The sequence below is a fragment of the Euleptes europaea genome, chromosome 10, assembly GCF_029931775.1.
Source record: "Euleptes europaea isolate rEulEur1 chromosome 10, rEulEur1.hap1, whole genome shotgun sequence".
Lineage (NCBI taxonomy): Eukaryota > Metazoa > Chordata > Lepidosauria > Squamata > Sphaerodactylidae > Euleptes > Euleptes europaea.
Window position 1 is genome coordinate 10,726,061 of NC_079321.1, and position 17,126 is coordinate 10,743,186.

A 17,126-nucleotide genomic window follows, 5' to 3' on the forward strand; every position below is an offset into this window, starting at 1 on the left:
GATGTTCTGTTTGAGGTAGTGGATCACTTGTACACTTTTTCTGCTTGATCCTCTTCATTCATTCACATGTCAATGGAACCCTTGTCACGTGAGAACCACCTTTACTGCAAGGCAATGCGAAAAACCTCGGTGTTTCTGTCATACCGACGTGTCATAATCTAATCTGGGGAACCGGGTTTGATTCCCCACTTCTCCACTGGAGTGGCGGAGGCTAATCTGGTGAACCAGGTTGGTTTCCCCGCTCCTACACATGAAGCCAGCTGGGTGACCTTGGGCTAGTCACACTCTCTCAGCCCCACCTACCTCACAGGTAGGGTGTCTGTTGTGGGGAGGTGAAGGGAAGGTGATTGTAAGCTGGTTTGATTCTTCCTTAAGTGGTAGAGAAAGTCGGCATATACAAACCAACTCTTCTTCTACTACTACTACTACTACTACTTCATAAATCAGGGTTCCCCAGCGTGTTACCCACCAGTACTTCACCCGGTGCTCACTTTTTTCAGAAAGAGGGAAGGGAAGTTGTAAGGCAGGGCTTGTTATTGGCTGTCCTCATTCAAATGACAGGGTTTTCTGTGGCTGCAATAGCTGCCACAGCCACTGAAGGATCAGGAGCACTAGTAAGTTCCCAGGCTTGTGGTTCTATTCCCCGTTTAGGTTTTCTTTTCTTTCTTTTTTTTATTCTCCCAGCTCTCATTTGTTTCTTTTTTATTGTAATTATTTTGCAAAGAAAGAAGGGAGGTATTGTGTTTGGCTTTGCCTCCTGTGGCAACCGTTTTGGGGTGGCACTAGGGTTGCCAGGTCCCTCTTTGCCACTGGCGGGAGATTTTTGGGGCGGAGCCTGAGGATGGGGTTTGGGGAGGGAAGGGACTTCAACACCATAGAGTCCAATTGCCAAAGTGGCGATTTTCTCCAGGTGAACTGATCTCTATCGGCTGGAGATCATTTGTAATAGCAGATCTCCAGCTAGAACCTGGAGGTTGTCAACCGTAGGTGGCACACCACCTGTTCTCAAAATTCCAAGCCTGCAGGCTCAAAAAGGGTTGGAGACCCCTATCATAAATCATTGTCTGAAGTAATCAAATGGTGAGAAGGAACACAGAATTAAGGAAACATTAATTCTGGCCCAAGGTCACACAGCAGGCGTCATGTAGAGGAGTGGGGAATCGAACTCAGTTCTCCAGATTAGAGTCTACTGCTCTTAACCACAGCACCACACTGGCTCTCCATATCTTCATTACCCTACTTATATTTCGGGGGTTCCACCTGGATTTTCAGCCTCAGAGACTATATCTTGGACCATCTCACTCCTGGAGAAAGGCATAAGTCGTGTGTTTTGACCCTCCATAGCACTGGTTCCCAACCAGGGGTCCGTGGACCCCCAGGGGTCCACGAGAACTAAATTAAGGTCCGCGAAACAAAGTTATAAACCCATAATAAATTAATATTTTCAATTAAAAGTTCTCTATTATAAAAATATATATTCAAATACTATTCTAAGTTTAATGTTTAACTAACAGTTATGATTAAAGTTTATTTTCAAATTCTCGGAATTTTTATTTTGAACCTTGGGGTCCCTGCACCGAACAAAAAAGTCCTAGTGGTCCCTGGTCAAAAAAAGGTTGGGAACCACTGCTCCATAGTGATGGGAATGCACTTTCCACATGATCAAAGGCACTCTCCTTTATTCGTATGTCTTATGTTCCTAAGCTGAACCTGGGCCCTGAAACAACTTTACAGAGCTGAAGAGATGGAGAAGGAGCATGTGACGAACTGGAAGGAAAAAGGCTTCCTTCCTTCACAGAGCAGAGGAGCTGTTGAAAGTGACAGAGAGATTTCTGTCCCCCTTTTCTGACTGTTCTAAAACACGATGCCGTTTCTCAGAGAGGAAGAGCTGGGGATACAAGCTCTGTTACACAACAAACCCCTTCATATTATAAGTAATCGTGGGGTGCCCCAGAAACACAGAACTCATGTATGGATTTGAATTACATTAGGTAATGTAGAACAGCCAGATTTGAGTCCAATAGCACCTTAGAGACCCACAAAATTTTCGGGGTAGGAGCTTTCGAGAGTCAAAGCTCTATGAATTATCGGATAAAGGAAGGTCTGCTCTCAAAAGCTCAAATCCCCAAAATCTTGTTAGTCTCCAAGGTGCTACTTCACTCGAATCCTGCTCTTGTGGACTACCCAGCTGCCCTCTGAAACTATTAGGTAATGTAATAACACTCAAAATTATCCGGGGGAGGCATCTGAACCGTACAGTGGGCATATCTTGCAAGGGTTCCTGCAGTTATGTCATGGTGAAATGGTCATCGGAACCTATCCTGGGAGAGATCTCGTGTTTCTGTCTGCTGTTTACAAAGCACTGTTCGGGATTAAATCTGGAGGCTGCAGAGCAGCAAAATTTTCTTCTGAATGCAAGAGTGGTGGGCCTTCTAGAAATAAATCTTCTTTGAAACGCGGCCCACCTGGTTTTGAATTCAGAGGGAGCAAATTTCTATTCTCAGCATCGCACAGAGGAAACTTATGCCACCCCGGAGATGCCCCAGGTTGCTCTCTCTGGCTTTACCACCCATCTGTGAGCTGATCGACAGATCGATTGATTTCTTAATTATTTCTTAACACATTTATATCTCACCTTTCCTCGTGGTTCAAGGCAGCTTACAAGAAGAGTGGAAACATCCCTGGCTAAAAGCAAAAAAATAAAATTGCAAACCCCAAAGGAGTGTCCCATCGCTCAGTGCCAGCAACCTGTGTGAACAGCCCATCACGATTATACCACAAAAGCTTCCACTGTGTCTCACAGCACCCCAGTAGGTTGGATCCCATAGACACAATGCAGAGGCACGTTCCCACTCTCTTGCGTCAGGACAAGGTTTGTCATGATGGGGGGATGTACTCTGGGATCCAGCCAGCATGGCGTAGTGGTTCAGAGCAATGGACTCTAATCTGGAGAACTGGGTTTGATTCCCCACTCCTCCACATGAATCCTGCTGGGTGACCTTGGGCCAGTCACAGTTCTCTCTGAACTCTCTCAGCCTCACCTACCTCACAAGGTGCCTATTGTGGGGAGGGGAAGATGATTGTAAACCAGTTGGAGACTCCTTTTGGTAGAGAAAATCAGGGTATAAAACCAACTCTTCTTCTTTTTCTTCTTTCAGGGGAGCCAATTTATCCATGCTGGTGCCAGTCATCAAGTATACAACTAATCCATCAAGTGGCATACACGCTCAGGGGTGTGACCCACCCACCCTTAGACTGCCTTTTTCAACCCTCTTGGAGACTGGCTGTCTCTCCTGGGTTCGGGACCTGGAGAGGAAAGCAGCCCATGACTTTGTACAGCGACACAAATTCAGGGAACACAAGCACAGGGCGGGTGGGGGGAACACCACTTCCCTAATTGGCAACGATCTCACCATAGCGCAGAAGTGGAAAGATTTGGACGAAGGACGCAGAGCTGTTAAATGAAGCCAGGCAGCGGCCAAGTTTGGCGCATTCAACACCAGCCCAGCCGACGAGGGAGTTCAGATGCCCCGGCCTCTCACCTACCTTGACAAAGAGCTCGATGTCGGGGTCCTTTTCTTCTCCGTTAGCAGGAGATGCTTCTGTCATCGTCGACCCCCTGCCCCAAAGCCAGGAGGGGTTCTCCTCGCACCGCAAAGCAACAAGAAAGGCCCCCCCGGTTCGACGGCGGCGATGCCTCCTGTCATAAAGGGTACCCAACCAAGCTTTTCTATCTCCCTCCTTCAAACCATTCCTCTGCTGTCACTGAAATTCCCCACTGCTACGCAAAAAATGAAATAATTTCCTACTTTAAAAAAAAAATCAGCGGAGGGGAAGGGGGACTGAAAAAAGAGAAAAAAGGAATAAAGGAGAAGGCGTTCTAAACAGTTTGCCGGAGCAACAAGTGCAGCCTGCGGTGTGTTGTATTTCAGTGCTCTCGGCTGTCAGAGTTCTGGCTCACGCTGCCAGCCCAAAATAGCCCAGTGGAAGAGGAGAGGGTGGGGTTGACTCACAGGGGAGGAGACAGCTTACTGGTACCCAGGCCAGGGGACCGGCCTCTGCTTTCTTTCCCACCTCGCTGGGCAATCTGCCTTTCCCGCTTTCTCGCCCTTCCTTTCGAGAGCTCTCGCAGCGCGGCACCCGAGCTTTCCCTGGAAGCTTCAACGCGCACTCCGAAGCGCACTGAATTCTGCTCGGTGCATATCAGGTGAACCTGAGAAAGGCTTTAGGTGCGTTCAAACGCTGAGCGTTGTTGCCGACTCTGAAAGATGAAAGGCCTCCATCCTTGCCTGGAAAATGATAGCAATTTAGCAATCGTAATTAGCAATCTAGTAACTGCGGTGAAAAGTTGAAGCATGGAACAGAAGGAAAAATCCCATCAAGGGGCTTAAAAGGGGGCAAGGGGCCTAGCACACCCTTTTGATGGCAGAGCTTAGCTCCGTCCCCCTCCTCAGATTGGCTTCGGGAAGAGCATTCACACTGATTCTTGCTGGCAGCCCCTTCCTTCCCCAGGAGCTGGTATTGCTAGGGTTGCCAGGTCCCTCTTCGCCACCGGTGGGAGGTTTTGGGGGCGGGGCCTGAGGAGGGCGGGGTTTGGGGAGGGGATGGACTTCAATGCCATAGAGTCCAATTGCCAAAGTGGCCATTTTATCTAGGTGACCTGACCTCTATCGGCTGGAGATCAGTTGTAATAGCAGGAGATCTCCAGCTAGTACCTGGAGGTTGGCAACCCTACCCATGAGTCATGCTCAGAATAAGCATGACGCCATGCAGAAGTTTCCCTCCAGAAGTGGGGCATCCAGCTGGCCACACAGGGCAAAAGGCCCGCGTGGAATTGGCGGTGATGATGTGCATTTACCAGCTTGGCCAACCAGTCATTTTGTAGCGTGCTGCCAAGTGGCAAGGAGGATATGACTGCTGGATCAGATATGAAAGTGTGGGAAAGTCCTTTTCCATGTTTTACGGGTTGCTAAAGACAAACCGGCTGCCTTCTGATGCTGCACAGTCTATCATCTGTGGTTTAATGGGACATCCAAATGCAGTCCCAATAACTCTGCTTAGGAGGAGGGCCACAAGCAAAGGTTTCCATCTCTGGGTTGGGAAATTCCTGGGGATGTAGGGGTTTCGAGCCTGGTGAGGGAAGGGTTTATGAACAAGAGGGGCCTCAGCAGAGTATAATGCCATAGAGTCCACCAGCCAGCCATTTTCTCCAGGGGAACTGATCTCTATTGTCTGGAGATCAATTATAATTCAGGGAGATCGCGAGGCTTCACCTGGAGGTTGGCAACCCTAGTTACCTCCCAGGTAGTGAATCCTGGCATGTAGGGACCCAGGTTAGTCATTAGATCTGTCTGTAGAAATCCCCCAAATCTCCAGGAATTTCCCAACCCAGGGTTGGCAAAAACCGCTTTTGTTGCAGTATTTTAAACCTTGCGTTTGATGCTAACTCCCCCTGTTGGATTAGACTTTTTGCAACTTTGCTGGTTATGTACCGAATAAAGACTTGACTGAACTCCCCCTGTTGAATGCAGCTTGCATTTGGTCCCACAATGGGACTTCCTTCTGAGTAAATATGCATAAATTGGGGCCGTACAGATTACATGTAGGTTGCCAACTCTGGGTTAGGAAATTCCTGGAGCTTTGGAGGGTGGATCTCTGTAGTCCGAAGATCAGTTGTAATTCTGGGAGATTTCCTGGTCCCACCTGGAGTTTGGCGACTCTAGTTGTATGCATCCTAAACTCTCATGGGAGGGAAGGCGGCATGGTATAGCCCGATCTTGTCAGATCAGGAAGACTCTGTTGAGGAAGGCCATGGCACACTACCTCTGCTTCTCCAAGGATCCCTCGGAATTACAGCCAATCTCTAGACTACAGAGAGTAGTTCCTCTGGGAGAAAATGGATGCTTTGGAGGGTAGACGGTGGCATCGTACCCCAGTGAGGTTCTTGTCCTCCCCAGGCTCCATCCCCAATTCTCTAGACGTTTCCCCACCTGGATCTGGCAACCCTACCCCCGCATCTTCCGCCAGTGGCCGGAGGGACCTAACAACTAGGGTTGCCAGGTCCCTCTTCGCCACCGGCGGGAGGTTTTTGGGGCGGAGCCTGAGGAGGGCGTGGTTTGGGGAGGGGAGGGACTTCAATGCCATCGAGTTTAATTGCCAAAGGGGCCATTTTCTCCAGGTGAACTGATCTCTATCGGCTGGAGATCAGTTGCAATAACAGGACATCTCCAGCTAGGACCTGGAGGTTGGCAACCCTACTAACACCCCTACTTGTTAGGGTCGCCATGTCAGCCGCAACTTGACGGTACTTTACTCACACAAACTCTTTTACAAAAGGAAGTATTCGTTCGCTAAATATGCTTTCTCAGACAAACCAGCAACAACAGACATTTCCAGAAAGGGAGCAGCAACATTTCTTTACCAAATGGGGAGGGCTTAAAAGAAAGCCTTATTTAAATAGGTGACAAGCGATTATTTGCATTGTAGCATCACCTAGGAAACAAAGGCCCTGGAGTCCATCCTGTATAAACGTATCGGTGTAGTGGAGCCGTGGGAGTTTCCAGTCTATAGATTTGGCAAAAATAGGTAAATGCAAGAAAGTCATCTGTTGTAGATTCGCTTATACCATTAGCTTCTTAAAAGATGTGTTGGCTTTGTCGGAGAGGGTAAGCAATTGTCAGGTGGGGGCTCAAGGTACTTTGTCACCCCAAGCAAGGAACATCTACCACGTTATGGGTCTTGGGGAGGGGCCGTGGCTCAGTGGTAGAGCATCTGCTTGGCATGTAGAAGGTCCCAGGTTCGATCCCAGGCATCTCCAGTTAAAAGAACCAGGTGGTAGGTGATGTGAAAGGCCTCTGCCTGAGACCCTGGAGAGCTGCTGCCGGTATGAGTAGTCAATACAGTGTTGCAAAGCATAAACAGGAAACTGCTTTAGGAGTAAAGCTCGTTGCTTTAAGAAAGAAATGGATGTTTCTTCATTGCTAAAGAAATCCATACTGTGATAGGACTGGCAGAACAGGCATCCTAGCTCACTTTTGAACCTGAGGATGAAAAGTAATGCTGAGAGCATCTCTTGCTCTCCTGGAGGCTGGAGGGAGAGAGAGGAAGGAAGAAAGTCCCTGAGGATAGCATTCTGAGTAAGCAAAGAGACAGCAGCAGAACTAAAGAGAGGAAAAACACAGAGGAAATCTACTCAGCCACCTTACTAGCCCTACTGCACCCTAGAGTTCTGGTGGGATGGGTGCAAAGAGAGATTGCACGGTCTTTCACTTCCAACATGGGACACGGCCACCGGGGGTTGCTTTGGATCCAGAAGGCACACTTACAGGCTTAGGATGTGATACTTGTCACCTCTAAGGTTGCCAGGTCACCGACGGGAGGTTTTTGGGGTGGAGCCTGAGGAGGGAGGGGTTTGGGGAGGGGAGGGACTTCAATGCCATAGAGTCCAATTGCCAAAGCGGCCATTTTCTCCAGGGGAACGGATCTCTATCGGCTGGAGATCAGTTGTAACAGCAGGAGATCTCCAGCTAGTACCTGCCGGTTGGCAACCCTACCTTCAACACAAGAGACCGGGTTCTATTTTCTGTCTCTACACATTACTCAAAAGGTCTAACAAAACAAACACTGTAGTAATATATGTAGAAGAATGCCGTATCTGTCACACTGACTGCATTGCCTTGGAAACATCTGATAGATTCCCAGGGAGTGTGACGCTCTAGACCGGTAGCTGATATAGTAACCGTGTTTACACAGATGTCATGTTTATTGTAGTAAGAAGTGCAACCCCTGAAGCTATTGTCAGCGGCAGTTCTCGTTCATAAGGAGCCACGCTGTGAGGTGTGCCCAGTGAAAAGGAAAACAAAGTATTTATTTAAGAAATCAGAATACTAGAGAGAGAGAAGGTCTAAGCTTCCAGCTATCTGGCTGACAGGAAGAGATGGAGGAAGAAGCTGAAGGCAAGCCCGAAAGCTGCTTTCTGGGACAAGGAAGCAGCTTAGCAGTAGCAAGAGTTACCCCCACCAGTCTTTTTGGTCATTTGCTGTCCCTGTCGGAGCAGACTTCTTTTGTACACTTGACATTGTATAGTTGTTTATTTATTGACCTCATTTGTACCATGCTTTTCTCTCCAATAGAGACACAAAAAGTAGCTTACATCATTCTCCTCTCCTCTATTTTAGCCTCCCAACAACATTGTAAATTAGATAAGGCTGAGAGTGCGTGGGCTTTCCCACATCCTCATTTTTCTCACTTGTAAGTTCCTGTTTCTTCGGGGGGGGGGGCTCAGTTCCACATGTGTTTTGCTCCCTCTAGTGGTCGATTCGATAGGTTTAGGTCCAGCATATCTCCTTGCAGATTTAAACTGCGGGTTTATATGCCAGACATAAACCCATGTGATATTGAATTGACCACTAGAGGGCAAAACACTTGCAGAACAGGAACAAAACTCTGAAGAAACAGAAACTTACAAGTGAGGAAAATGAGAATGTGGGAAAGCCCGGCCTTTTTCAGTGATGCTCTAGCATTTGTTCAGAACTCTGGCGTCTAACCATAAAGGTTTAGGCAAAAGCTGGAATATTACCAGATGTGGTGACATCACTTTCAGGACATTCCTGAAGCAATGTGATAAGATGGGGGCGCTGGTTGTGCCCCTTCCCATTCCGCCTAGCATTTCCTCCTGCTGACCAGCAGAGTGACGGCTAGGAGGGGAGCTGGGTTTTCATGACAGAGCGGGGATTCAAACCCGGGTCTCCCAGATCCTAGTCTGACACTCTTAACTGGTACCAACAGACCTATTCCAACAACTATTCCAACAGAAGCATACTTTGCATGCTTAGATTGCAACCTCCCGGCTATTCTAGACTGCAGCAGAAGGTCCATTATTAGTACCTCTATTTTTCCCCAGTCCCAAACAGCCAAAGGGGCCATGAATTAGACTAAGGAAACAGTAGGAAGGAGAGGTGTATAACCCTTTCCTCCCACAACATTTTCCAAAATAAATGCCTCCTCACACTCCCATTTGTGCAGCACAGAGTGCAGCACAGAGGTACTGGCTCAGTGGGAGAGCATCTGTTTGGCATGCAGAAGGTCCCAGGTTCAATCCCCAGCATCTCCAGTTAAAGGGACCAGGCAAGTAGGTGACATGAAAGACCTCAGCTTAAGACCCAGGAGAGCAGCTGCCGGTCTTAGACAATAGTCACTTTGATGGACCAAGGGCCAGTAGAAGGCAGCTTCATGTGTTGTACTATGTTTCTCCCCTGCATAGGGATTCTAGGTGAAATCCCTCCCCAAATTCCTCCCTCCACAGGCATCCCCAGGAATTTCCCAAGCTGGAGTTGGCAACCCTACCAACAAATTGCCGAAATGCTAAGTGAAACATCTGTCGCACATATAGTGACCAATTCTTCCTTTTGAATAACCGGAATCATCTCGCAGGAAAACAAACCAAGGGTGTTCTCATCTTACTGGGATGAATAAGGCCGCTAAGCTCGGCCGGTTTGTTTTCTTACCAGTCCTGAACAACAAAGGCCTAGAACTATACCATGTCTCAGTTATAGAATATAAATGAATGTGAGGCTCAGCTCGGCGAGGGCTTCGTAATATCAATCTGATAGCGTCAGCCCTTGAATAAAACAGCAAGGCGGCTCCAGAAACGGAGTCAGGACTCTCTGTGCAAGAACTCTCCGTTGAACGGCCTCGAAGGTGCGCTCGGGTTTCATAGGGCAGATCAAAGCCGTATTTCGCGGCAAAGATTCATTCGGGGAAGGTGAGTGTGAGGCCAAGCGGAAAGCACCCCAGTGCACACTGACATCCTTTCTTCTTCACACACAAAGCATTGAGCGATTGGGAGCTCTACGCCAGCCACATCCAAATTTGTGTGAAAGCTTGACTAGATGATTTTTAGATGCTGCGATGAACTAGAGATCATGCAGTCAAGTCCGCCCCCCCACCCCCAATCCTTTTCTTGGTGTCTTTGTAAAACAGAAGGCAAGTTTCGCAAAGTAGGGTTGCCAACCTCCAGGTACTAGCTGGAGATCTCCTGCTAATACGACTGATTTCCAGACAATAGAGATCAGTTCACCTGGAGAAAATGGCCGCTTTGGCCATTGGACACCATGGCACTGAAGTCCCTCCCCAAACCTCGCCCTCCTCAGGCTCCGCCCCCCCCCAAAAAACCCAGTGGCGAGGGACCTGGCAACCCTATCGCAAGGCCATATCATCCAGTGATGTGGTCATTTGGGCAGAGAATCCAACAGGGGGTTAGGGTTTCCCATAGGGGTCCCCGCTAGGTTCCAACCAGCTGCGAGGAGCAGCAGTCGCGCGAGATGCTATTACTTCACTTCTGGGTTTACCCCCCAAAACGCCACATCGCTACAGGATGCTTTAGCACTCAAACCCTCAAAACCTTTGGGGGGTTGAGTGCTAAAGCGTCCCGTCCCAATGCGCACTTCCAGGGTAAACCTGGAAGTGACATGATCGTGTCACGTGCAGCCGCACACAGGATCCCCACCCCAGCCCCGCCCCCAAAACCTCCCACCGGTGGTGAAGGGGGACCTGGCAACCCTATTCCCCGCTTCCAGGTGGGGCCTGCAGTTCTCCCCCACACCCTAGACCAGATAATTGAAAGACAATGAATGATTACTTTCTTGGGAATAAGTTTGATAATGGCCCTCTCCTAGCCTGCAGCTGAGAGATCAGCGTGGGAAATTTCCACAGTGGGAGAATAAGCAGGGAGTAAACTCAGCCATGCCCTGACGTGGATGGCCCAGGCTAGCCCGGTCTCACCAGATCTTGGAAGCTAAGCAGGGTCAGCTCTGGTTAGTACTTGGATGGGAGACAACCGAAGAAGTCCAGGATCAGTACGCAGAGGCAGGCAATGGTAAACCACCTGTGTTGGTCTGCGGCAGAACAGCTACATTCGAGTCCAGTAGCACCATAGACACTAGGGTTGCCAATCTCCAGGTACTAGCTGGAGATATCCCACTATTACAACTGATTTTCCAGCCGATAGAGATCAGTTCCCCTGGAGAAAATGGCCGCTTTGGCAATAGGACTCTACGGCATTGAATTCCCTCCCCTCCCCAAACCCTCTCCTCCTCTGGCCCCGCCCCAAAAAACTCCAGGTATTTTCCATCCTGGAGTTGGCAAACCTAATAGAGACCAACAAGATTTTTCAAGGTATGAGCTTTCAAGAGTCCAAGCTCATCTGATGAAGGGAGTTTTGACCCTCGAAAGCGTTTCCCCTGAAAATCTTGTTGGTCTCTATGGTGCTAGTAGACTTGAATCTAGGCCCAAGTTTTATCAGTGAAATTAGAACCCTACAAGGCATGTAGACCAACTTACTTTATTAAGGAAAATACATTTTTAATGATCCAAGTGAAAGCTTGTGTGTGTTTGTGTGTTTAATGGTTAGAACGAGAAAACACGCTTTTACTTGGCTTGGTACTGTGGAGAACTTTGTTTACCATGCTTTGATTTCTAAAAATGACAAATGCTCGAGTTAAAATCTCAGCTGTCCAACTAAGGGGCTATTCCCTATAATCCTAGACATGTGCTGCTAGATAAGGTGAAAAGAACCCAGCACATGCTCAGAGGTACTATCATGAGTAGTATTTTTCCAGTCTGGTGCCAAGCCCTGATGAGCTTTGCTTCAAATTACCAGTAGATCTCTTTTGCTGCTTTTCACATGTACAGTAAACCCTTGCTGTTTGTGGATTCATGACTCACGATTTCACTTATTCACAGACCCTGATTTGGTCACGTGGCATGGGCCATTTATGCAGGGTCGATTCTGCTCCTCGCTCAATGCTGATTTTTTAAATCCGACCTTTAAAACGACTATTCGTGTTCCCAATGCAAGAGGAGAAAGTCAAACAAATTCCACCACCCCCTCACCTGCTCCTTTATTTGCATAGCCATTAGCAATAATCATTTGCAAAGCTAAGCCGAGGCTGGGATTCTGCATGCTTCCTTCAGTGAATGCTTCGATGCGGGGGCAGAGCAAATACAAAAGGTTGAGTTAAAGGGGCTCTTTAGAAATGTGAAGCAGGTATGCACCGGCTTCGCAGTGACATCTGGAATGACGGTTCAGCGTGAAGAAATGAAAAAAAATATGCAGGGCACTTCAGCCTAGAACACGCTGCTAATTACCAGGCATAAACCGACATGGTCTCCGGTCCCTTTTTATTCCCACCAGGACATACTTGCAATCATTACATTTCATAGGAAATTTGGCTTTGTTGCCACTGGGAGGCAGCAGAACCCTGCCTCTCAGTATTCGCAGATTTCACCATTCATGGAGATCCTGGGAACAGACCCCCCACCACCACCCATGAACGGCGAGGTTTACTGCATGGTAATCACTCTCTCATAACAAATATGTTAGTGAGCAAAATAAAATTCTCCTAAAATATCTCATGTTATATTTTTAAGAGCTCCAAGAATGGACACGTGAAGCTGCCTTGTATTGAATCAGACCACCAGTCCTTCAATCTTAGTCTTGTCCACTCAGACTGGCAGTGGCTCTCCAGGGTCTCAGGTGGAGGTCTTTTGCATCACCTACTAGTACTACCAGAACCTTTTCACTGAAGATGCTGGGGATTGAAGCTGGGACCTTCTGCATGCCAAGCAGGTGCTCTACCACTGAGCTATGGCCACTCCCATGATGTCATTTTAATCACGTTCATCCTTTCTTAAAATCTAGTCTTTGTTCTAGCAATCAGACCAATCCACTGAAGAAGAAGGAGGAGGAGGAGTAGTTGGTTTTTATATGCCGACTTTCTCTACTTCTTAAGGAAGAATCAAACCTGCTTACAATCACTTCCCTTCCCTACAATAGACACCCTGTGAGGTAAGTGGGGTTGAGAGAGTGTGACTAGCCCAAGGTCAGCAATGGCGGAGTGTGGATTTGAACCCCGGGCCACCTAATCCAACACTCTCACCACTACACCACACTGCCTCTCATGAAGTGAATTGTTAGCCCTTGGCCTCCCTCCAAGCTTTGCAGCAGGGGAGCTTTTCTAGAAACCATGGGACATTTCTTCTTCAAATTGCTTTGTGTGTCTGAATACTTTTATGAAACACCGAGATATTGTATTGATCTTTTTTTTTCTTGTCTATTAATGACTTCTAATCTTTTCCTGAGTTGTGGTAGCTGCCACTGTACTGGCAAGGTCACGCGCCTTCTATAAATGAATAATATCCTACCTCCTGACCCTGGACTTTGCCGTGGGTTGTATCACTCTCTTGCTTTCCTTAGAGATCGGCCCTTATTCATTTTTAATGCCACACCTTGATACTTTTGTACTAAAGTTTCCACAAAGTTTGCCAATCTAATTAGCTCATTTTATGTTCCCCTCAGAGCCCTTCAAGGCAATCTAAAACGAAGGATCACCTTTGTTTGATTCAAAGGGCTTTCATTTTTATGCCTGAGCAAGCAGATTTATGCATGGCATGGAGAGAGTGGAAAGGGAGAAGCTTCCCTACCCCCCTCTCGCAATACCAGAACATGGGGTTATCTGCTGAAGCTGGAGAGTGAGAGATTCAAAACAGATAAAAGGAAGTATTTCTTTACACATCACATAGTTCAGTTGTGGAACTCCCTGCCCCAGGATGTGGTGATGGCTGCCAACTTGGAAGGCTTTTAGAGGGGAGTGGACATGTTCATGGAGGAGAGGGCTATCCATGGCTACTAGTCAAAATGGATCCTAGTCATAATGCATACCTATTCTCTCCAGGATCAGAGGAGCATGCCTATTCTATTAGGTGCTGTGGAACACAGGCAGGATGGTGCTGCTGCAGTCGTCTTGTTTGCGGGCTTCCTAAAGGCACCTGGTTGGCCACTATGTGAACAGACTGCTGGACTTGATGGGCCTTGGTCTGATCCAGCATGGCCTTTCTGATGTTTTTATGTTTTACTTTCCTCTCTAGCTCCAGTTTCACACTTCAAAATCAAATCTAGTCTGTCAAACAAACAAACACAAGGGACCACTTTATTCAGTAATGGGGTACTCGTCATGGGTATTCCAGGCGGAGGGCTTCCTTAAGATGTTTCACGGACTCTGATTTGCCGCATAATGAAAAGAGACGAATGATCACCCCATACTGATGGTAGCAAAGACAGAAGTCACGCAACACAGACTAGGGAGGGTGGGTATATTTCAAAGAGCACACTTACCGGTAACCCTAGTATAGGATTTTTATTTTATTTTTAGTTTATGTCTACCCAGGCAAGATTAGCCTGATCTTGACAGATCTCAGAAGCGAAACAGGGTTTCAAGCGCCTTGTGATATTATCTAGCTCAATATTTGTACAGCATGAATTATTAAAAAAAACAAAAAAACAATTAGCTTGAAAAATAGCTCTGGAACAAGTTGCTCTACACATCCCTATTGGGGGATAGGGTTGCCAGGTCCCTCTTTGCCACCAGCGGGAGATTTTTGGTGCGGAGTCTGAGGAGGACGGGGTTTAGGGAGGGACTTCAGTGCCATGGAGTCCAATTGCCAAAGCAGCCATTTTCTCCAGGGGAACTGGTCTCTATCGGCTGGAGATCAGTTGTAATAGCAGGAGATCTCCAGCTAGTACCTGGAGGGTGGCAACCATATTGGGAGAGAATGTGTTGCCTTTGGATTCCCTTGCCTAACAGAAGGTTCTATGTTTTTCCAGAGTGGAAGAATGGTTCTACTGAGGGTTTACTGTTCAAATTATATACAGCTTTACCCTAGCTTACTTGAGGAAAGTACACTATATCCAAGCCTGGTTACTTTTAGAACGTTTCTTGCATGGCTGTGCTTGAAGCTTTTATACCACTGCTATTTTTAGCTATTGTCAGATACGGCATACGGGGCCAATCAGGGCTTGAAGCCCGAAAGAAACTTTGTTCCCTGTCAAAGTGTCCTTCTCTGTGATTGCGGGAGAAAGGAGCCAAGTCTCCAAGGATCTTATCAGTTCAATGTTCAGTAATTAGATTGACCATTAATGCAAGCTGAAATGGCAGGACAATGGGCAAAGGGGGCAATGAGAAAAGCCGCTCATGCTGGAGAGATGAGATTAATCACTCCTGATAAAACCGTCAACCAACCTTCTCAACCACCTACATTAGGTCTGCCCAGTTTGTGATCCACCAAGTCAAACACACAACACTGCCAAGAAATGTGGAAGAAGAAGAAGAAGAAGAAGAAGAAGAAGAAGAAGAAGAAGAAGAAGAGTTGGTTTTTATATGCCGACTTTCTCTACAACTTAAGGAAGAATCAAACCGGCTTACAATTGCCTTCCCTTCCCCTCCCCACAACAGACACCCTGTGAGGTAGGCTCTATCACCCTCTATTGGTTTATGGGAATGGACCAAAAGGCCATAGGGAAGTGGTCTGCACGTTGGCCTGACATAAAAGCTTTTAGAAGAGGAAGAGGAAGATATGGAGGAGGAGGAAGAAGAAGAAGAAGAAGAAGAGTTGGTTTTTATAAGACGACTTTCTCTACCACTTAAGGAAGAATCAAACCGGCTTACAATCACCTTCCCTTCCCCTACCCACAATAGACACCCTGAGAGGTAGGTGGGGCTGAGAGCTCTAAGAGAGCTGTGACTAGCCCAGGGTCACCACTCTTAACCACTACACCAGGCTCATTCTCTTAACACCCTCCTCCCGTTCTTAAAGTCCCAGACAAGCTGCAGAAATGGGTTTATTGAGCTCCTCATGGGCCACCATACATGGCCGTTGGGTTGCACCTGGTTTGATGGACCACAGTTCTGCAAACCTGCTTTCCATAAATGCTCTCACACACAATATTGGCAGACTCTCCTAAACGTTTTAAAATGAGCGGCTCAGCAGAGTTTTGGCTTTGTATAGCTCTTTTGCAAAACCACAATGCTCAGCTGTCCCCAGACAAAATGACTGCTTGGAAAACTGAAAGCCAAACTGAATACAACGTGATGTCCTTAAGAAATGTGAGGCACATCAACTTGATAGTAAAAGATACATTTTATCCATGTGCTCTAAACAGGAAAAACCAACCTTTGGTACGTATGAACATAAGGTAAAGGTAGTCCCCTGTACAAGCACTGGGTCATTCCTGACCCATAGGGTGACGTCACATCCCGACGTTTACTAGGCAGACTTTGTTTACATGGTGGTTTGCCATTGCCTTCCCCAGTTGTCTACACTTTTACCCCCAGCAAGCTGGGTACTCATTTTACCGACCTTGGAAGGATAGAAGGCTGAGTCAACCTTGAGCCGGCTACCTGAGACCGACTTCCGTCGGTATCGAACTCAGATCGTGAGCAGAGCTTTGACAGTAGTACTACTGCAGCTTACCACTCAGTGCCAAGGGGCTCTTACATATTAACATAGTTCTTTAGAAATCTTGGTTTTTCTTCAGAGTGTACAATTAATTAAATTTTGATTCTTAAAAACTCTTGAATAGTGTTATTTACATCATCAAAATTCTGATAAACCACAGGAAGAGTCATTTGTTTACAATCTCCCCCCCCACACACACACACACATGCTTACACATAGGCAGACATGAGTATAAGTTATATCTGCAAAATACAGTATAGTATATTTATGCTCTTTATATGGGAGTTGATCTAGTTCAGCCTTTCTGTATATTCATTAATTCACCCAGACCTCCCGTGCATGAAAACATTGCTGGTGGGGGGTGGGGGTGGAGATAGGTGGCAATGAAAATCTACAGGGGGAATCAGTGGGAGGGGAGGGGAGGGGAGGGGAGGGGAGGATTTAATCAGGACACCTGAGAACTGGATCAGTAATTTAATTTGCATCAGTTACTGTCAAGAACTCAGATGGCTCTGCAGATTTCCTTTGCAGGCATGCCTGGAAAGTTTTTACCAAATGCAGTGCCTTCCATGGAGATAGATCCAGTCAACAGTAGAAGGATGGCACGCAATTGATTTCATAGTGATTGGCCAAACATTCTGGAATCAGAAATGCCCTAGCTGCTGAGGAAAGGATAAAGGAGCTGGGTATGTTTAGCCTGAAGAGGAAAAGACTGAGAGGTTATATGATAACCATCTTCAAGTACTTGAAGGGCTGTCATATAGAGGAGGGTACCGAGTTGTTTTCTGTTGCCCCAGAAGGTCGGATCAGAACCAACGGGTTGAAATTAAATC

The 17,126-nt window shown here is 47.2% G+C and overlaps 1 protein-coding gene across 1 annotated transcript in view; it reads right to left on the reverse strand.

The window, feature by feature from the left end:
* CLIC5 (chloride intracellular channel 5) overlaps nucleotides 1–3,614 on the reverse strand; it is a 63,552-nt gene extending 59,938 nt beyond the window's left edge. Inside the window, exon 1 of the mRNA XM_056856929.1 lies at nucleotides 3,547–3,614. Coding sequence (XP_056712907.1) covers nucleotides 3,547–3,609 — 63 coding nt within the window. The 5' untranslated portion in view covers nucleotides 3,610–3,614. The remainder of the gene's footprint in view (nucleotides 1–3,546) is intronic.
* Between the last annotated feature and the right edge of the window lie 13,512 nt (nucleotides 3,615–17,126).